The 23313-nt window shown below is 43.0% G+C and overlaps 1 protein-coding gene across 5 annotated transcripts in view; it reads left to right on the top strand.

Moving 5' to 3' along the window:
- LOC134981324 (carbohydrate sulfotransferase 9-like) overlaps positions 1-23313 on the top strand; it is an 80381-nt gene that overhangs the window by 45958 nt on the left and 11110 nt on the right. For 2 of the 5 annotated variants that reach the window (XM_063948666.1, XM_063948665.1), the window contains exon 2: positions 14505-14696. The exons of the other annotated variants lie outside the window; for them this stretch is intronic. In XM_063948666.1, coding sequence (XP_063804736.1) covers positions 14567-14696 — 130 coding nt within the window. In that variant the 5' untranslated portion in view covers positions 14505-14566. The remainder of the gene's footprint in view (positions 1-14504; positions 14697-23313) is intronic. 5 annotated transcript variants of the gene reach the window in all.

Genomic DNA, 23313 nt, shown 5'->3' with positions numbered 1-23313 from the left:
ATTGTTATATACTGTACCTTTACAGTCAATAAAAATATGCACACAGGTTTTACATGAATCAGGGCAATGCGGCAGGAGCGTCTCATTACGCTATCTAAAATACACAGTGACTACGGGGATATGCGAGTCTTGTCACCATAAGCGGTCTGCTGTACTGTCCAGCACATGCATTTGCATATGGGATGCATTTGTGTGTTTATAAATCTGTACAGTATACAGTAGTTCTGTAAGTGTAGTACAGTACTGTATTTTGAAATGATACAAAGAATATAAGCATGTCACATACTGTACTGTATCATAGGATTTAGCAGGAACCGCTTGTGCGACATACTGTAGTGCAGTACACTTACTGTATATACTGTACCTTTTCCTGTGGAAAATAATGTACAAATGACATGTACAGGTACAGTACTGTACATGGAGCATTTTCTTTACTGATCCATTTATTTACTTCACAATGTATTGAACAGTGTTTCTTTGGAAACTGACTTACTGTACAGTATATTTACAGACAAACATTTTGTTTTCCATAATAAAAATACAATATGTAAAAAGTACCATATTAAAGAAGCAAAAATAAGAAAAATAACAAAGCATGGCTACTGTACTGTAAATCTCATAGCCTATGGCATTTCAAGCCGTGCCATACTGTACATGGCAGGATAAAGGAAATACTGTATGTACAGTACAGTACTGTGGGGCAGATGTATTAACCTGGAGAAGGCATAAGGAAGTGATAAACCGGTGATGAGTGCAAGGTGATACACACACCAGCCAATCAGCTGCAATATGTAAATTAACAGTTAGGAGCTGATTGGCTGGTGCATTTATCACCTAGCACTTATCACCAGTTTATCACTTCCTTATGCCTTCTCCAGGTTAATACATCTGCCCCTGTGTGTGGAGAGATCTCTACTGTATGCATTAAATTCCAAATGCAATTTCAGTAACCTTGTCCAAAATCTTACAGTACTGTTCTTCTCTGATCTTCTCTTATTAAAAATTAAAAAAGATTTGAAAACTTTGTACTTTACAGTATGTTTTGTCTGTTTAACTGAAGACTAGATGATCCAAGTGGTTCATACAGTATCTTCCGTCAAAATATGTTTCTTTGTACAGTACCTATTGTATTACTAATAAAACATTTGCACCTCACACTTCCGAATATTAGCAGACATTGAGATACTGTACAGTACAGTAAGAAGCTTGCTGGCACACAGGATGTGTTCTCTACTGCAGGGGGCACTAGGAGGGGATTGCTTAGAGTCAGGACAGCTTTGCACAAATACTGTACAGTAGCAGTCATACTGTACCTGTATTGACTGCCGCAAATCACTGTCCTTACAAATTCCTTGTTGTAGCCCAGGCTGCCGTAAACATTCTGGGAGATTTGGTTTACTGTACTGTATGATGCAGATGATTTGGAGATAAGAATTGCAATTTGGAGACTCCTGCAATATCCGTGAGGGTAGGCACCTACTGTACTGTATGAACCATCAGAATATGAGTGGAGAGAAATTACCCTCCACTGCATAAAGGAACCATTCAGAACAATTGTGCAAAGCTCTCAAATGCTTTTTATTGCATAAAATTAAAAACAATGACATCATTTATAACTGTGTAACATACAGTATTATACTGAAAAATGTAAGCACAATTTGACTTGAACATTAATACAGTAATGTACAGTATATAAAAAATACTGTACAGTATGCAGTTTAGATAAATCACATTTCTCCATATTACTCTACTATACACAGCAACCTCAGGAGAAGTGAATGTACTGTACTATAGAAATACTGTATCACTGAGCTTGCAGTACAGTACAGTAATTACAACATTAAGTCGGTGATAAGGTTGTACTGAGCTGAGTGGTACAGTATGTTTATGTACAGTACTCTGTTTAATGGTAAAAGGACCATGGTTAACCAACAGGCAAGAATTCATCGTCATGGGCGTCATGAAGAAAATCCAAAACAGTAGCTTAGTATATTAATAGGTAAATGTACTGTATAACACTTCCTGCTTTGACTCATTACCAAAGCGAAGCAGGAAGGGACATCGACAAGATGTACTAAGTGAAAGCTCCGCCCTCTGGTGATGTCCCCTGAGCACTTCAACACTAAGTGGATGCAAGGAAGAGGCAAACCACTACAGACCAGTGAGTCTTATTTCAGTAGTAGGGAAAAGAAAGAGGTGTACTGTAGATTATCTCAAATACAGCAATTTACAGGATCCCAAGCAGCATGGATTCACTGGGGGGAGATCATGTCAAACAAACCTTATTGACTTTTTTGACTGTGTGACTAAAGTGATGGATAATGGTGGAGCCATTGATATACAGTAGCTTACAGTATATAGACTTTAGTAAGGCTTTTGACACTGTTCCACATCGCAGACTGCTAAATGAAAGCTTGGGATTGGATACTAAGATGGTTGAATGGATCATATCTTGGTTGCATGATAGAAAAGAGAGTTGTAGTAAATGGAGTGCGTTCACAAGAGGGAAATGTTACCAGTGGAGTACCCCAGGGATCTGTACTTGGACCAATGCTTTTTAATATCTTTATTGGTGACATTGCAAATGGCATTAAATGGAAAGTACTGTATGCCTTTTTGCAGATGACACAAAGGTACTGTATGCAACAGGGTAGATACACCAGGAGAGGTAAAACAAATGATTTAGGATCTACTGTAGGTTGACTAGAGAAATGGCCAAGACTGTGGAAATTACAGTTTAATGCCAAAAAAACATGCACTTGGGTCTCAAAAATCCAAATGCTACTGTATAATAAATACAGTATACAGTACTGTAGTATTAATGGCTCTACTGTATACTGGAATCTATTGAGAAGTAAAGGGATCTACAGTAGGACTCACTATTTCAGGTTACTTAAAGGCAAGTAAGCAATATACTGTAACAAAACAACGAGGAAGGCTAGTCAAATGCTTGTTTGCATTGGGAGTGGAATCAGCAGCAGAAAGAAAGTACTGTAATAATTCCACTGTACTGTATAGGTCATTGGTACGGCCTCATCTAGAATACAGTGTTCAATTCTTGAGGCCATACTGTATCTTCAAAAGGATATTAATACATTATAGATTGTACATAGAGGGGCAACTCAAATAGTGCATGGCCTACATCACAAAACATACAGTACTGTACCCAGAAAGACTAAACATCTAAATACAATACTGAAAGTACTGTACTGTAGTTTGGAGCAGAGAATGGAAAGGGGGGGGGGGGGGGGGGGGGGCTAAATACTGGAAGGATCAAATAAGGTTTGAGATAAAAAATATTCTAAACAAAGGGTCAGACTAGATGGACACAGCAGTTCTTATATGCCGTCAAATTCTTTGTTTCTACAGTTTCTATATTTAATACCGCTTTTCCCGCATAATGACACATCATACTGTACATTTACCACCATGTACTATTCTGTATAACAGCAGGGACGTGCGGTGAGCTAAATAGCTCAGGAGGCACTGGCTAACACCAGAGCCAGATATACATGCAATATATGAGCCAAAGCATACATCTGGCCATTATACACAGGTGCAGCAGTATAAACTCCTGGAAATTTGGCGAGTTTTGATCAGAGATGTGCGGAAAAGTTAGCCAGGTGAGGCACTGCCTCACCTGCCATAGACTTTTTACTCCAGAACTTTGGCTATAAAAAGTCTTAAAATAATGCAAAGAAGATATTTCAAACATATTCTTTGTATTTTTCATATACTGTATACCAGGCTTTTTCAACCAGTGTGCCGTGGCCAGTTGCAAGGTGTGCCGCGGAGCCAGAGCAGCTTCCTGCACCTTCAGAATGAACTCTTGGCCCGTGCTCTCAGTCGTGCTGCGGCCGTGACCTATGTTTTGATGACGCGGCGGTGTGATATCATAGGTCACGGCCGCCGCATCTCACCACCCAGCCAGCCCACCTGCCTGCATACACATCTTCCAGTTCCTGCATGCATACACAGCTTTCCTTGCCCCCCCACATCCACACCTGCCCGACCGCCCACTGCTCAGTATTCGCAGAATTCCACTATGAACAACCCCCACCACTGAGGGACAGGGAGGAGGACAGCTGACTGGTATGGGCTAATATTTGTTATTTTATTTCTCCTGTGGGGAACAATAGGATTTATGTGGGGAGACTAAGGATTTACGGATTTATGGGAGGAACAATGTGAATAATTCATGTAGGGAGCAATAGGATTTATGTGGGGTGCAATGTGATTGTTTTTTCTGTGTAGGCCAATGTATGTGTGGATTTTTTTTTTACTGTAAGGGCCAATGTGTGTGTTTTGTTTTTTTCTGTGGTGAACTGGTGGTGTGCCTTGGCAATTAAAATATTGTTCGGTGTGCCACGAGTAAATAAATGTTGAAAATCACTGCTGTATACAGTCAAAACTCTGGCACAAACATTAGTATGACAGGAAAGGCTCTGCCTCACCTGCCTTACCCCATTGCACGTCACTGTATAACAGAATATTTATTGGAAAAGCATCAATATAAATGTAAAAAAGTCTTTGGGGTCTATTTACTAAGCCTTGGATGTAGATGAAGTGGACGGAGTTAAAGTACCAGCCAATCAGCACCTGTCATTTTTAAAACCCAGCCTGTGACATGACAGTTAGGAGATCATTGGCTGGTACTTTATCTCTGTCCACTTTATCTCCATCCAAAGCTTAGTAAATAGACCCCTTTATTACAAAATCAGAATTTATGTACTGTACAGTACTGATCAAAAATTTACTCTATTATTCAGGTCTTCTAAAACTGTAAACAACTGTTCATACACTTCAATGACCGTAGTACTGTATAGTATAATGTACAATACTGTAGCTTACACAATAGTCAGACAAACACAATTTTAAAAACATTTTTAATAATGCATTGTTTTAAATTTTATACAGAAAATACAGTACTACATACCAGTGGCTTGACCATTTCTTTCAACTATAACAGGCAATACTTTATACAGGTGATTTATATAATTATTACAATGTTCAGGTGTAAGTACATCTTGCCAACATTTTTTGATCCCATCCAACAGCTGTTGTTTTGTTGTTGGCTTTGCAACACTCATAATGTATCTCATCAATTGATCCCACACTAATTCGATTGGATTCATATCCGGTGATCTAAAATAAACAGTACAGAAAAAAATGTTTGTTAATTAAATTAAAAAGATAAAATAAAACATACAGTATTGTACTGTTCATTAAGCCAATAAAAACATTTACTACAGTGCTGTACAAACATGACTTATTAAAACAATACTCACTCTGGTGGTGTGCGTTCCCAATTGATACCTTTCTCTTCCATGAATTTGGCTGAGTGTTTGGGGTCATTATCCTGAAATATCCTGTGATGAGATGTGTAATGTTCACTCATGAATGGCACCATACATCCCTCTACTATTTTTTCTTGAAAGAAATGCTTATCCATGATCCCTACAGAAATTAGAAAATGTTGTTCATTAATAAGCAAATCATTTTATTGTGAATTTACATGTATTGTATTGTACAGTATGTATTTTTATAGAACACAGGCACAGGATAAAATGCCTTCGAACAATAATAAGGGACCAGCTCCTAAATCCTGATATGGCTCCCCATACATGGACCTTCAATGGATGCTTTGGATGTGGCTTTACTGAAATATGGTGACGTTTACGGAATGACATTCGGGAGAACCTCTCGAGCAACAGACGATTCATCTGTGAGAATTACATTGTGAAATGTTTCACCACTCTCAATCCATCTTTTTTATTTATTCACATCTCTTATCATGGGAGATATCTGGTGAAGAGCCAAAAAATAATTAATCATATACAGTAATTAAATATATTACAGTATATACAGAATATGTATTTATACTGTACTGTGTGTGTGTGTGTGTGTGTGTGTGTGTGTGTGTGTGTGTATATATATATATATATATATATACTGTATACACTATACATACAGTATATACACAGTACCGTTTATACGGTATACAGGGTATATACTGTACAGTATAAATATATACAGTACACACTCTGTATATTGATGTATGACAGTTTTATTACTTTTCAAAGGATTATTAATTTTTTACCAATATATTTTATTGTATTTCTGTGAAAAAGTGTGCATTTCTGCTTTATACTGCTAACCGTATTTGACATTGTAGCGCCAAAGGTCCATCCCATTTTCCGATGCATCCTTCCAGTACAAGTGATTGATATGTCCAGGTCATACTTGGAATGGAGAATTAATTTTATTTGGGAAGCAGTACGCTCATCATCCTCACAAGTTAGTTCCTCCCCAATTTCTTGCACTCTCCTACAATACAGTATGAGAAATATGAATCAATGAACAGCACAATCACAGGAATATTAAGTGTTCCTTTTTTCTTTACTATTACAACAAAATTGACTACTGTATACAGGAAGTCAGTTAAACATTACAGTACTGTACGTACCATGTGCATTTTGGAGGAAATACTAATCTGGACATTGTTCTCTCGAAAGCATGATAGCGCACAGTTTGTAAACTGACTATAATGTCACTTTCCTTGAGCCATGACTGGATCTCTTTCATACTTTTTCTTTTTTCATGTTGGAAATTATCTTGCTCATAGTTTTGTTGATAGTTACTGGCATGTTGTCCAATCATAATTCCTGTGTGGAGAAAATACATTTGTGAATACTGTATTCAGGCTTCAAAAATGTACACATTTGAAACTTTGCATTGGTTTTATGCTAAAAGCTAACACTTCGGGCCAAATGTACTAAGCTTTGAAATGTGATAAATATCACGGTGATAAAGTACCAGCCAATCGGCTCCTAACTGTCATTTTTCAAACACAGCCAGTGACATGGTAGTTAGGAGCTGATTGGCTGGCAGTTTATCACTGTGAAATTTATCACTTTTCAGGCTTAGTACATCTCCCCCTTCATGTTTACTATACAGTACTTGATGTTCAAATTTAAGTACAGTACTGTACCGACAATACTACATCAGAGTTATGGACTGCAATTACTGTCCTGGAAGTGCATGGGCCCTGTGACACTTACAGTACTGTACAGCATAAGAGACGACTGACCTACCGTACCAGCAAAGCTGTTTCTTCGTAAGTAGACTTGCTGTTTGGATCGTCTCCGACCTTTGAGAAATCTCCTGCTAATTTGCTCTTTGTGTTCCTGCTGTTAAAAACTTTGCTGGCCTCGCTTGTTCCAGCTAATTTCTACAGTTTCTTCATACGGTACTTGCTCGGTAATTCTTTTATTTATATATTTACTTACATTGCCCCGTGTGTTTTAACTAGTGTGTTGAGACGCTCCTTCAGCAGTGCCCTGTTTCTTGCAAAATCAATGCCGTCGCTTGCTCCATGGGGGTAATTCCAAGTTGATCGCAGCAGGAAATTTTTTAGCAGTTGGGCAAAACCATGTGCACTGCAGGGGGGGCAGATATAACATTTGCAGAGAGAGTTAGATTTGGGTGGGTTATTTTGTTTCTGTGCAGGGTAAATACTGGCTGCTTTATTTTTACACTGCAATTTAGATTGCAGATTGATCTCACCACACCCAAATCTATCTCTCTCTGCACATGTTATATCTGCCCCCCCTGCAGTGCATATGGTTTTGCCCAACTGCTAAAAAATTTCCTGCTGCGATCAACTTGGAATTACCCACATGGTTTTGCCCAATTGCTAACAAACTTGAAGCTGCGATCAACTCAGAATTACCCCTTATAGCTGTGGGCTTCCATAAGATGCAGGGTCATGGGTAGCAGCCATTTTGTGAACCCTTTATGCGATCGAGTTTAGTGTGTCGTACGGTGCATAGAGCTCGCTTATCCCCGTGTACAGTATTTTAACTAGTGTATTGAGACGCTCCTTCACATTGCCCTGATTCTTGCAAAATCGATTCCATCATCTGCCCCATAGCTGTGGGCTTCCAAAAGGCACAGGGTCACGGGTGGCAGCCATTTTGTAAACCCTGTATGCGATCGAGTCTAGTGTATCGTACGGTGCATAGAGCTCGCTTATCCCAGTGTACAATATTTTAACTAGTGTATTGAGATGCTCCTTCAGCATTGCCCTGATTCTTGCAAAAGTGATGCCATCACTCGCTCCATAGCTGTGGGCTTCCACTCGATGCAGGGTCATGGGCGGCAGCCATTTTGTGATCCCTTTATGAGAATCAAGTCTGGTGTATCATACGGTGCATAGAGCTTGCTTATCCCCGTGTACAGTATTTTAACTAGTGTATTGAGACGCTCCTTCAGCATTGCCCTGATTCTTGCAAAACTGATGCTGTTGCTCGCTCCATAGCTGTGGGCTTCCACAAGGTGCAGGGTCACAACTGGCAGCCATTTTGTGAACTTGCTCCTGTGCCCCTGTGTGTTTAAACTAGCATAATGAGTCGCTCGTACTGTACTGTACATCCTTGCCCTGATTCATGCAAAACCTATATTATGCCCCTTTTCTCTAACGTCCTAGTGGATGCTGGGGACTCCGTCAGGACCATGGGGAATAGCGGGCTCCGCAGGAGACAGGGCACATCTAAAAAGCTTTTTAGGTCACATGGTGTGTACTGGCTCCTCCCCCTATGACCCTCCTCCAAGCCTCAGTTAGGTTTTTGTGCCCGTCCGAGAAGGGTGCAAACTGGATGGCTCTCTTAAGGAGCTATTTAGTAAAGTTTTTTTTTAGGTTTCTAATCAGTGATTCCTGCTGGCGACAGGATCACTGCAACGAGGGACTTAGGGGAGAGACTGGCAACTCACCTGCGTGCAGGAGGATTGAAGTCTTAGGCTACTGGACACTGAGCTCCAGAGGGAGTCGGAACACAGGTCAGCCTGGGGTTCGTCCCGGAGCCGCGCCGCCGATCCCCCTTACAGACGCTGAAGAAAGACGGCGGAACGGAGGTCCGGAAACAGGCGGCAGAAGACTTCACAGTCTTCAGAGAGGTAGCGCACAGCACTGCAGCTGTGCGCCATTGTTGTCACACGGCTCACTGACACGGTCACGGAGGGTGCAGGGCGCTGCTGGGGGCGCCCTGGGCAGCAATATAAATACCTATTTGGCAAATAAATACATCACATATAGCCATTAAGGCTATATGTATGTATTTTAACCCAGGCCAGTTATTAAAAAACCGGGAGGAAAAGCCCGCCGAAAAGGGGGCGGAGCTTATTCTCCTCAGCACTCAGCGCCATTTTCCTGATCAGCTCCGCTGGTGAGGAAGGCTCCCACTCTCCCCTGCACTGCACTACAGAAACAGGGTTAAAAGAGAAGGGGGGCATAAATTGGCGATATAATGATATATTAAGAGCGCATATATAGAAACAACACCTTCTAGGGTTGTTATATACATTATAGCGCTTTTGGTGTGTGCTGGCAAACTCTCCCTCTGTCTCCCCAAAGGGCTAGTGGGTCCTGTCCTCTATCAGAGCATTCCCTGTGTGTGTGCTGTATGTCGGTACGTGTGTGTCGACATGTATGAGGAAAATGTTGGTGAGGAGGCGGAGCAAATTGCCTGTAATGTTGATGTCACTCTCTAGGGAGTCGACACCGGAATGGATGGTCTACTTATGGAATTACGTGATAATGTCAACACGCTGCAAGACGGTTGACGACATGAGATGGCCGGCGGACAAATTAGTACCGGTCCAGGCGTCTCAGACACCGTCAGGGGCTTGTAAAAACGCCCATTTACCTCAGTCGGTCGACAGACACAGACATGGACACTGACCCCAGTGTCGACGGTGAAGAAACATACGTAATTTTCCTTTAGGGCCACGAGTTACATGTTAAGGGCAATGAAGGAGCTGTTACATATTTCTGATACTACAAGTACCACAAATAAGGGTATTTTGTAGGGTGTGAATAAACTACTTGTAGTTTTGCCTGAATCAGATAAATTAAATGAAGTGTGTGATGATACGTGGGGTTCCTCCGATAGAAAGTTATGGGCGGTATACCCTTTCCCGCCAGAAGTAAGGGCGAGTTGGGAAACACACCTTAGGGTGGATAAGGCGCTCACACGCTTATAAAAACATGGCGTTACCGTCTCTAGATACGGCCGCCCTCAAGAAGCCAGCTGATAGGAAGCTGAAAAATATCATGACAGTATATACACACATACTGGTGTTATACTACGACCAGCAATCGCCTCAGCCTGGATGTGCAGCGCTGAGGGGGCTTGGTCGGATTTCCTGACTGAAAATTTTGATACCCTTGACAGGGACAAGATTTTATTGACTATAGAGCATTTTAAGGATGCATTTCTATATATGCGTGATGCGCAGAGGGATATTTGCATTCTGGCATCAAGAGTAAATGTGATTTACATATCTGCCAGACGAAGACACGACAGTGGTCAGGTGAGGCAGATTCCAGACGGCATGTGGAAGTATTGCCGTATAAAGGGGCGGTCCATCGGACCTGGTGGCCATGGCAACAGCTGAAAAATCCACTTTTTGTTACCCCGAATCACATATCGGCAAAAAAGGACACAGTCTTTTCAGTCTCAGTCCTTTCGTCCCCATAGGGGCAGGCGGGCAAAGGCCAGTCATATCTGCCCAGGGGTAGAGGAAAGGGAAGAAGACTGCAGCAAGCAGCCCATTCCCAGGAACAGAAGCCCCTCACAGCTTCTGCCAAGTCCGCAGCATAACGCTGGGGCCGTACAAGCGGACTCAGGTGCGGTAGGGGGTCATCTCAAGAGTTTCAGTACGCAGGGGGCTCACTCGCAAGGGAACTCCGGGATCCTACATGTAGTATCCCAGGTGTACATTGGAAATTCGAGACATCTCCCCCTCACACAATTCACAGGCTGTATTCCCAGCAGGTGATAATCAAAGTACCCCTCTTACAACATGGAAGGGGGTAGTATTCCACACTATATTGTGGTACTGAAGCCAACCGGCTCGGTGAGATCTGAAATATTTGAACACTTACATACAAGCGTTCAAATCAAGATGGAGTCACTCAGAGCAGTGATAGCGAACCAGGAAGAAGGGGACGATATGGTGTCACTGGATATCAGGGACGCTTACCTACAGGTCCAAATTTGCCCTTCTCACCAAGGGTACTTCAGGTTCCTGGTACAGAACTGTCACTATCAGTTCAGACGCTGCCGTTTGGGTTGTCCACGGCGCCCCGGGTCTTTACCAAGGTAATGGCCGGAATGATGATTTTTCTTAAAAGGAAACATGGACGCTTTCCTGATAAGGGCAAGGTCCAGAGAACAGTTGGAGGTCGGAGTAGCACTATCTTAAGTAGTTCTACGTCAGCACGAGTGGATTCTAAATATTCCAAAATCGCAGCTTTTTCCGATGACACGTCTACTGTTCATAGGGATGATTCTGGACACAGTCCAGAAAAACGTGTTTCTCCCAGTGGAGAAAGCCAGGGAGTTCTCCGAGCTAATCGGGATCCTCCTAAAACCAGGAAAAGTGTCAGTGCATCATTGCACAAGAGTCCTGGTAAAAATGGTGGCTTATTACGAAGCAATTCCATTCGGCAGATTTCCCGCAAGAACTCTTCGGTGGGATCTGCTGGACAAATGGTCCGGATCGCATCCTCAGATGCATCAGCGGATAACCCTATATCCAAGGACAAGGGTGTCTCTCCTGTGGTGATTACAGAGTGCTCATCTTCTAGAGGGCCGCAGATTTGGCATTCAGGATTGGATGCCGGTGACCACGGAGGCCAGCCTGAGAGGCTGGAGAACAGTCACACAGGGAAAAAATTTCCAGGGAAGTGTGATTAAGTCTGGAGAATTCTCTCTGCATAAATAAGCTTAGAGCAAATTTATAAGGCTCTAAACTTAGCAAGACCTCTGCTTCAAGGTCAGCCGGTATTGATCCAGTGGGATAACATCACGGCAGTCGCCCACGTAAACAGAAAGGGCGGCACAAGAAGCAGGAGGGCAGTGACAAAACTGCAAGGATTTTTCGCTAGGCGGAAAATCATGTGATAGCACTGTCAGCAGTGTTCTTTCCGGGAGTGGACGACTGGGAAGCAGACTTCCTCAGCAGGCATGACCTCCACCCGGGAGAGTGGAAACTTCATAGGGAAGTTTTTCAGCATGATTGTGGACCGTTGGCAAAGACCAAAGGTGGACATGATAGCGTCCCGCCCGAAAAACGGGACAGGTATTCCGCCAGGTCATGAGACCTTCAGGCGATAGCTGTGGCTGTTCTGGTAACACCGTGGGTGTACCAGTCAGTGTATGGGTTCCCTCCTCTGTTTCTCATAACCAAGGTATTGAGAATTATAAGACATAGAGGAGTATGAACTATACTAGTGGCTCCGGATGGGCCAAGAGGGACTTGGTACCCGGAGCTTCAAGAGATGCTCACAGAGGACTAAGGGCCTGGGGAGCTAAGAAGGGACTTGCTTCAGCAAGTACCATGTCTTTTCCAAGAATTACCGCGGCTGCGTTTGACGGCATGGCGGTTGAATACCGGATTCTGAAGGGAAAAAGGCATTCCATAAGAGGTCATACCTACCTTGGTCAAAGCCAGGAAGGAGGTGACCGCACAACGTCATCACCACATGTGGTGAAAATATGTTGCGTGGGTAAGGCCAGGAAGGCTCCACGAAGGAAATTCAACTAGGTCGATTCTGCACTTCCTGAAAACAGGAGTGTTTTGAGCCTCAAATTGGGGTTCATTAAGATTTAAATTTCGGCCCTGTAGATTTTCTTCCAGAAAAAATTGACTTCAGTTCCTGAAGTCCAGATTGTAAAGGGTGTATTCCATATACAGTTCTTTTGTGCCTCTAGGGGCACCGTGAGATCTCAACATAGTGTTGGGATTCCTTAAAATCATATTGGTTTGAACCGCTCAAATCTGTGGATTTGAAATATCTCACATGGAAAGTGACCATGCTGTTGACCAATATCTCACATGGAAAGTGACCATGTTGTTAGTCCTGGCCTCGGCCAGGCGATTGTCAAAAAGAATGGGCGGTTTTGTTTTACAAAAGCCCATATTAGAATTTTCCATTTGAACAGGGCAGAACTGGGACTCGTCTCCAGTTTCTTCCTAAAGGGGTGTCAGCGTTGTCACCTGAAACAACCTATTGTGGTGCCTGCGGCTACTGGGGACTTGGAGGACTCCAAGTTACTAGACGTTGTCAGGGCCCTAAAAATATATATATATATATATATATATATATATATATATATAGTTAGGACGGCTGGAGTCAGAAAGTCTGACTTGCTGTTTATATTGTATGCACCCAACAAGCTGGGTGCTCCTGCTTCTAAGCAGTCTATTGCACGCTAGATTTGTAGTACAATTCAGCTTGCACATTCTGTGGCAGGCCTGCCACAGCCGAAATATGTAGATGCCCATTCCACAAGGAAGGTGGCCTCATCCTGGGCGGCTGCCCGAGGAGTCTCGGCATTATAACTTTGCCGAGCAGCTACGTGGTCAGGGGAGAACACGTTTGTAAAATTTTACAAATTTGATACTCTGGCTAAAGAGGACCTGGAGTTCTCTCATTCGGTGCTGCAGAGTCATCCGCACTCTCCCGCCCGTTTGGGAGCTTTGGTATAATCCCCATGGTCCTGACGGAGTCCCCAGCATCCACTAGGACGTTAGAGAAAATAAGAATTTACTTACCGATAATTCTATTTCTCGTAGTCCGTAGTGGATGCTGGGCGCCCATCCCAAGTGCGGATTGTCTGCAATGCTTGTACATAGTTATTGTTACAAAAATCGGGTTATTACTATTGTTGTGAGCCATTTTTTCAGAGGCTACTTCGTTTTGTTATCATACTGTTAACTGGGTTCAGATCACAAGTTGTACGGTGTGATTGGTGTGGCTGGTATGAGTCTTACCCGGGATTCAAGATCCTTCCTTATTGTGTACGCTCGTCCGGGCACAGTACCTAACTGAGGCTTGGAGGAGGGTCATAGGGGGAGGAGCCAGTACACACCATGTGACCTAAAAAGCTTTTTAGATGTGCCCTGTCTCCTGCGGAGCCCGCTATTCCCCATGGTCCTGACGGAGTCCCCAGCATCCACTACGGACTACGAGAAATAGAATTATCGGTAAGTAAATTCTTATTTTATGAAACCTTCTCACCCAAAACTATTTTGATGATTCAGGTGCCTTTGGTTTCAGTATACAACACACCATCCAAAATGACCCTCTCAAAGAGGGACAGAATGCTCTGTTCCTAGATTTTAATTTGAATGTACTGTATGATTGCCATCACCTGTGGTGAAACACCTTTCTTATCAAATAACTACAGTACTGTACTGTAGTTCAACACAGGTGATGGCAATCATACTGTACATTAAATTTAAAGTCTAGGAACAGAGCATTCTGTCCCTACTGGAGAAGGTCATGTTTGGAGGCACAGTACAGTATGCTGTAGTACAGGGAGAAAAGTATACGACTGTATTTGAAAATGTACAGTACAGTTGTGCACTTGTTTATGTTATGTTAACCATATTGTGCATTACATGTTTCCTTACTGTATTTTTTTTTTTTTTATTAGACAAAAGAAGAGTGACAATGTAGACTATAAGATTCTATGGGAGTGCAAAAACCCATTCATCAATGGCACAAAGACTGATTGCATCAGCCCCACAAATGCAGACGAAAAATGCCAAGCAGGTTCAAAAAGAAAATGTGGTGAAACCACGAAATTTAGCTGTGCATTTTAATAATCTTTTGGAGCAGATATGTGGTAAGATACCAAAAGATTTATCTGTGCCATGTTTTGCAGATCAGGATGTTCAGCCAATGAACATGGAAACACCGGTGTTAGAGGATATGACAAACACGCTAAATCAGGATGTTTTCTTTTTGGATCATGTTGCCACCCCTGGACAAGACATAGCACATTCACCATGAAGAAGGTTGGATTTCACAGATGTGATCACTGACATGAAGGACTGCCAGCGTAACTGTGCTGGTTTAGTAAAAGAGCTAATCAACAAGGTGACCAATCTGGAGGCAGAACTTAGTGGACAGGTAATTCATCTTGGTGAACAGGTCAGTCAGGTGCAGACTAAACTTTCTGGTCTTAAAGAAGGCCTAAAGGAACACATGATAGAAGCCATGAAGCAAGCCATCCAACACACAAGGCAAGAAAGGCAAGATAGGCAAGATGCTGTTGGCCGAGCCATGATTGTCAGGCTCCGAAGCCTTACCTCCGGCAGGTGCTCCCGCGGGCTACCGTCCCGCTGGTTGGCGTGGCTGCGGTGGCAGGGAACTGCTGGCGGCTGGTCCTCCTGGACAGATGTGCGGCTGCCAAAGGCCGGAGGCCGAGGGTCTGGAGAGCTGGGCGCTGCGGAGGGGATTGCTGCGGTAAGGTCCTCTGATGGTGATACAGTATAGTGTGTCAGAGACAGAAGCTGGCTAAAGCCATGTTGGAGACCAGCGTATTACCAATGAAGTTCCCAATCTGTGTCCAGCCAATCCTGCATGTTCTCCCCTTACAAAAGGGGGTTGGCTCAGAGGGAGAGTGCGAGTGCTTCAAGTTACCTCCTTGTGAAAGGTTTTCCAGCTCTGTGCTCCCAGGTTACTTCTGGTTCCCTGGTCCTGGTTGCTCTCATCCATCGGTTACCTGAACGCTGCTGCAGTTCTGCGTTCTAAGTACGTTGCCACTCGTGGACGCGCTTACGGGGTCCCAGGTCGTAGAGGAGCTCCAGGTGCTAACTGCGGTTCCCACAGACGTCTTCATTTCTTCAAAGTCCAAGTTCTTTAGCCTCATCTTTCAATCACAAACCACAGTCTTAATTTCTTCAAAGTCCAAGTACTCCAGCCTCGTCTTTTCATCATAAAACACAGTCTTCAGTTCTTCTTTACCGGAGTTCTTCAGCTTCACTCTTCAAGTCATTTAACCATAGACTCTAATTCTTCCAGTTTCTTCAATTTCTCCAATATTCGTGTACAGCCTGATTATTTATTAAAACTACAGTTATCTTCCTACAAAGTACTCCTTTTCTTTACGCCCTCTGGCCAAAGTTAACACTTAGTTTGGCTTCCACCCCATGAGGAGGAATTACATTCAGCCACCTTGTTTACTCTCCTCCCAGGTAGCTGTTCCTTCAGCCAAAACTCGATTGTTGGAGCCCCAACTTACGTCGAGCGTGACAATGATTACAATGAACCAACAAGCGGTTCAAGTCAGTGGAGATGTATGCAGAGGCCAGGATGGCCGCGGAAGCCTGGATGAACGCAGAGGCCTGGGTGGAAATGCAGGAATGGATGTCTGGATGGACATGGGTGGACATGAAGATCTGAATCAGCGTCAACACAATTTGAGTGTCCATACAACACTACTTCCAGTGAGGAACTTGCCAGTAGAAGTTCCGGCATTGGTCAGCAATTCCAGTGTGTTGTTGCCTGGAACACCAATGATGACCAGCAGACCTGCTCACAGGCCACTTCACAATACATTCAGCAGCACTCTGACTGATATTCCCCTAGCTGTCATCTCCACTGTCCTGGACAACAGACTGTACAGAGCTGCACATGGACATATTCACAAATATGCAAATGCACTTTTCCAATACCATGTGACATATGGCACATATTGCGTGAACCTTGATGGTGCCAAAGGGGAAATTCTGCTTCCCAAAAATCTGGTACATAACATCATGTCAAGGTGTGAATGGCGTGTCAGGATTGGTGAACCAGCAAAGAAGATGTGGGATACCATAAATGCTGTGCTGAGAATGAGGAGGAAACTGCCTTGGAAGATTCAGGTTGAAGAAACAGGATCCTTACCCACCGATCTTCCTAGCTTCAGCACATCATCTTGACACAGCTGGAGTTAAAAAATTGTGTCAGTACTGTACTGTATAGAGAGAATAACCTACGGTACAGTAAATTTTCTGGGGCTGCCTGTCCCATGCTGAATCCACTTGGAGCAGCACGGTTACTCAGACAAGGTAGATGCATGAACATGGCTCACCAGATTCCTGATGGGAGTATCTGGCCCTGGTAATGTAAGGGCCTGGTACAAGTTGCCTCTTTTATTCCCCTGTCACCTGGCATGAGTTGATTTTTTTGTGTGCTGCTGCATCTATGCAGTAGCGTCTGAGTCCATTGTGCTGCGTTCATCCAGGTGTGTTGTGTCTATCCAGGGGATGATGTCTGTATGCGCCAGTGTTTCAAAGTAAAAGTACAAAAATACAAAAAACAAATACAAAAAAAAAAAATCATTACCTACTGATTTTATCCCACATTGGGCTGCAGTTGTCTATTTCCGCTCACTGGTCTGGTGTCCATATGCACCAGTGTTCCAAATTCAAAATTAAAAAATAATACAAAAACAAATTACCCCTCAAAATATGAAAAAAAAAGTTGATATTGTTTATTTGTGTTACCTTTGTATGAAAGTACCGCACAGCACGTGTGATATTGGCTTTTTTATTACAGTATGTGTGATGTTACATTTTCCTACTGATTTTGTCCCACATCCTCTGCTGTAAATAAAGTGTTTCTTAAAATAAACCTGATGTGGTGTCCAGTTTTTGTATTCCCAACTGCCTCATATACTGTACTCTATAAATTAGTACTACTGTATGGAGAAAATTAAATTAAGAGTGGTTGGGAGATTGAACATTCTGTACATTGTAGCAACACAATCTACAGTACTGTACGTTTAATCTACTGTAAGATACAGTAGTGTCCTAGTCCCTTGCATTGTACTGCTGCCATGTCCCTTAATGCACCTTTCTGCACTCTGTATAAAGCAAACTTGCTGCACAGTACATATGGGGTACAGGGCCGGTTCGAATGCCCTCGGCGCCCCGGGCAGGGAATGGGGGCGTGGCTTACTACAGGGGGCGTGGTCAGTCACGCCCCCTGTACAGCAGAAGCACCGCTTAAATGCTGAGCGGTGCGCGATGACGTAATCGCGCACCGCACAGCAAAAGGTCCTCTCCGCGAAGGGAAACTAGACGCGTAGTGTCTAGTTCCCTTCGCGGAGAGGACCTTTGCTGTGCGGTGCGTGATGACGTCATCGCGCACCGCTCAGTAATGGTCCTCTTTGCGAAGGGAAACTAGACGCTACGCGTCTAGTTCCCTTCACGGGACCAGAGCCGCAGGAGCCGGGGGGACACAGCGGGCAGCGGAGGGCACAGCAGTGGCGGATCTTGCCATGGTGCGGCGCCCTCCGGATGGCGCCAGCGCCCTCCGGAAGGCGGCGCCCCGGGCAAAAGTACTGCTTGCCCGTGGCAAGATCCGCTACTGATGGGGTACTATAGGTAGATGTACAGTATGAAACAGTGATAAAACGTAGAATTGTCCTAAGCTATCACCTAGGTGGAACTAAACCTCTGTTTAGGCAGAAAAACTGCAAAGATGAGGGACAGGCTCCATCTGTACTTCTGTTAATATAACATATTATTGAATGAGTGCTGTACATTTAATTGGTCCTTGGAAAAGTACAAGCTAGTTTTATATTTGATAGTTGAATCTTTACATGAGTCATTCCGAGATGCTTACATTGTGTACTATATTGTATCACATTGGAAGATACATTCTGCAACACATTCTGATTTGCTAATTAATTCCAATAGATGTTACATACTTGTGACTTAGAACCAATTTAGCAGTCTTACCAACCTGTATAATAAAAAGCTAACATTGCTCCTCATCTCTATGGGGGGAATTCAAGTGTATTTTGCACTGTCGGCCACTAGATGGCACTCGATTGAGCAATTCAAGTGTTGCTCCATTCGGGCGCATACAGCTGCCAACGCTGACATCTCTGTTTATATTGTTACATAATTTTGACAGGCTGGTAAATAGTATATTAATGCTAATAGATTTTTTTAGGGGGTTATACAATTACTGTATCATATGAATGAACGATATACAGTACAGTATAATCATTTTATTTGATGTAAAAATAAGTGTTTCTATATAGGATTCTCATGTGCACCAATTCTAGACTTCTTTTTTCTCTTCTTAACTGTTACATATCTATATCTAAGCACATGTTTTCATGTCCATATTGGAATTGGAACAATAAAGTTCTTCAATATGGACAAAATCTTTTTGTCCATATTGATGAACTTTTATTGTTCCATTTCCAATATGGTGGGCATGAAAACGTGCTTAGAAGAGTGTTTGTTTTTATAGACACACATCTTAAAAAAGTGTATCAAAACACGTAGAAAAGTGTCTTATCTTTTCACGGTGAGGGTTTGGCAGTCTGTACACATATACCTACTGAAGGTGCTTACCCGGGTTCCATCTTCTTCAGTAATTGCTGTGTTTCCATCTATATGGTACGACCACCCATACCCTGTATTTTTTTTATTAAATACATTTTCTTCTTATTGGTTTCTTTTACAATTGGGTCTATCTTTGTTATTATATTCCATACATACGATGCGGATGAAATTTACTAACCCTATCATTCAGGAGCATAAAACAAGAGTCAAAGAAACCTTTATGTGACTAGCACCAACTTTGTTGAAGTAAGCCTACATGTGAGAGTCTCCATCATGCAATACATCCCTGGTGTCTAAAACAGTACTTGGAAACCTCTATCTTTTGGATGGGACTGTCTTAATGACCATTTCATCCACTGTTCACATGTGGATCCTGTCCTGGACAGTATTCTACTATTGTGTTATTTATGTTTCTCTTTTTTTATATTTGGACATTTCCTGTTGGAGAGAAATTATACATTTTCTGTTGGACAATCTGAAGTACAAGTGCGATTGTTACATTTCTTTTTTTAACCGTTTGCATGTGAGTTTGGTGAGTCAAGGGTCTATGTAGTAAGCATTGGATGGAGATTAAGAACCAGCCAATCAGCTCCGAACTGCCATGTTACAGGCTGTGTTTGAAAAAAATGACTGTTAGGAGCTGATTGTTGGGACTTTATCTCTGTCCACCTTATCTCAATCCAAGGCTTAGTAAATAGAACCCTCATTTTGGTAATATCTCTGCTGCTTGTGTGTGCAGTACCATAGGTGTGTACCTTTGTTTTCCACAGCCTGTAACATAGCAGTTAGGAGCTGATTGGCTGGTCCTTTGTCTCTCTGCACTTTAATCTCTAATGCTTAGTTCATCTCTCTCTCTCTATCATTACAAAAAAAACAATTCTCTTCCCTCCACACTTAAGTACTTTCATCCAATGTATACAGTATAATAGGCAGTATCAGAGGAGATGACTGACTGGTCCTGCAGACCATTATAGGGGTCCAAGGCACAGTGTATCTGGCTGTGAGAGGCACGCCATCTTGCTGCTAGATGACTGACAAATCAAGGCTTGATCACTTAAGATATGAAGCGTCAAACATTTAATAAGTTTATGTCTTTCATTGGCATAGTTTGACCTTGCATAGGTGGCATGTGGCAACAAGAAATTGGCTGTCAGGATTGTAACCCACCCTGGACTGTATTTCACTTGTTTTGAGGGTTACCAATTACATTAGATCCGTCCACCAGGTCTCGCAGTATACTTTGCAGCACAACTGGCAAACATGACATCATAATGCCACTGAAGACGCACCAAGGGAGCTGGTAGATTGGTGCGGGCACATTCTATGGATGCAACTCTTTAAGAAGCCCCTTGCCTGTAGTTTAGTTCCTCTCCAGATACCACGCAAGCTGGAAAAAGGAACCGTTGCGGAAGAGACTGTGTCACCCCCCCTGTGGCCTTGCACCCTGGGCAGCTGCACCAGTCGCACACCCCTCGTTACAGCCCTGCTTGCTCTCCTGAGAACTTGGGGTTTCCTATAGCTGCTTAACATTGGGTGTTGGGTCTCTGCCACCTGTTCTGCAGGATAGAATATCCAGATTTGTCTGTGGGTTCTGCACAGCATACAAGCAGCGGCACTGCGCATCCACAGAATGTGCCCAAACCAATCTACCAGCTCCCTTGGTGCGTCTTCAGTGGCATTATGATGTCACGTGTGCCAGGTGTGCTGCAAAGTATACTGTGAGAAGTGGGTCTATTTTATTTCTAGATCCACTACAAGAATTAAGGAGGATTAGAGGTCATTGTGAAAAATACCTTGGATTTTATTTATGGTGATTATATTTGTTTATAACCCCTATATGCATGTTTCTCAGAACTACCAACTTTGCCACTTGAGCACCTTTGTATGAATACTATCTTTTGGTTTATATTACCCTTGTACTGTAAGTGTTTTTTGGATGTGCACTTCTGTATTCTATATATTTATTAGCTGCACCTGTGTTTTACTTGCGCACCTTCCCAGCAGAACCTATCTGTACACTTTTGCAGTAGGAGGTCACAGCAAGCCTCCCCGCATGCTTGTACTTGGTGAACCACAAGTACCAGCATGTGGGCATTAAAGGGCCCGATGGAACCTGTAGTTCTACTGTAAAAGAAATATTCCAATAAAGACAACACACACACACACACACACACACACACACACACACACACACACACACACACACACACACACACACACACTGTGATAGTAGAACTTTATTAAAACATACCTACACACTCACATATACTTACCTACATTCCACGTAGAGAATCGGTCCCCTTGTCCACCTAGAATCCATAGGTCACATGTAATAATAAAAAAAAAACTCGCCTAATTCTAGTTTAGAACGGTCCTCTTCTGTCCATGTAGGCATCCACAGGGTTAAAAATAATAAACCAAAACAAACCAGAACAAGAATGGACATGTAGAAGTGTATGGCTACACACACACTTCTACTACGCGACTGCCAACCCTCCGTGTAACTAATGTCACTAGAGGGACCCACCAGCCCAACAGGAGTTGCTGCCTTAGCAACAGCCTCCTGATAGGCTGAGCCCTGGGAGTGCAAAGCCAATCACTGCTTGGCAATAGGAGTGAATGGAGACGCTCGGCTCCATTCACTCCTATGGTGGGAACTGCTAAGTTGTTAAAACCACAAGGGTCAGCCTCAATTGACCTTGTGGTTTCCCCCTGTAATGAAAAGCTCAATTGGGCTGACCCTTGTGGTTTTACACACACACCCAATCCCCCCTGTGCAGTATGTCCCAGAGAACAGAACCTACCTTTCCGCTGGGTGCTTCGACTGGGCATCCTGCTTTCTAGATCCCGCTGGCTGCACGTGGCTGCCAACTAGCACAACAGGCTACTCACACCGCAGGTGACATCATGACATTAGCCCCACCATCAGTAGATTGTGATCAACGTTTTGGCCAGGTCTGCCACAGAGTGTGCCTTAAAAAGAATTGTAGCATCACAATGAGCAGTACACAGATCAGACAGCCTGTCTTGTTGATGCAGTAGGTTGTGTGCAAAGGAGAGCTAAAAAAAAATGTCATAGAATTGTTCAAATAAACCGTTGCAACAACTGCTATACATCATGCAGGTTGTAAAAACTAAAGGTCAGACTATGTATGATTACCACATGCAATAAAATGAAAAATGGAGAAAAGCTATGCAGTACATACTGTATGCATAGGCAGAACAGGAACCTGTAAAGTTGTAGATAAAAAACAGAGGTAAATATAATACATATGCAGGTTACAATCAGCACATTAAAAAGCAAGATAAACCATAAACATATAAATATACAGTATGTCACATAAAACCTCTAAACAAATTTATAAAATGAGATAATTTCATGGAGATAAGAACGTAATAAAACAGTCATTTCATACGGCCTTATTCTGATATACTAGCAAACCAAAAAAGCAAGCAATTGGGCAAAACCATGTTGCACTGCAGGTGGGGCAGATGTAACATGTGCAGAGAGAGTTCGATTTGGGTGGGGTGTGTTCAAACTGAGATCTAAATTGCAGTGTAAAAATGAAGCAGCCAGAATTTACCCTGCACAGAAACAAAATAACCCACCCAAATCCTTCTCTCTCTGCACATGTTACATCTACCCCACCTGCAGTGCAACATAGTTTTGTCCAGTTGCTTGCTTTTTTGTTTGCTGACAAACCTGAATAACCCCCATAGAGCATTAACTGAAAAGGAAATCTGAGATGAGGGGAAGAGAGAATAGGCTGGGGAATGGATAGTGCTGGTCCTGATGTGTAATGGAAGTGATATTCTTTATTTCCATGGTCAGATGTTCAATGGGAGAATAGTTCGAATGGATAAGAAAGTTTTAGTGAAGTCTAATTTCTCACTTATTTGCCTATACAGTCTCAACAGCAGCGACGGCTGCACTGTCCACAATGTGCAGGGGAGAGCTGGCCAGGACATATGAACATACATTTGAAGTCATGTAACATATGTCCTGGCTTCCTTCCCCGGGAATCAGCAGCCGCTGCAGCATGGAACACGCTGCTCAGCCTGTCAATCATCATTTAGCACCTGTACTCCTGTGAAACCAGCCAATGGAAG

The sequence above is a fragment of the Pseudophryne corroboree genome, chromosome 12 (assembly GCF_028390025.1).
Source record: "Pseudophryne corroboree isolate aPseCor3 chromosome 12, aPseCor3.hap2, whole genome shotgun sequence".
NCBI classification, from domain to species: Eukaryota; Metazoa; Chordata; class Amphibia; order Anura; family Myobatrachidae; genus Pseudophryne; species Pseudophryne corroboree.
The sequence above is the reverse complement of the archived record's forward strand: the minus strand, read 5'-3'. Positions and strand labels throughout refer to the sequence as shown.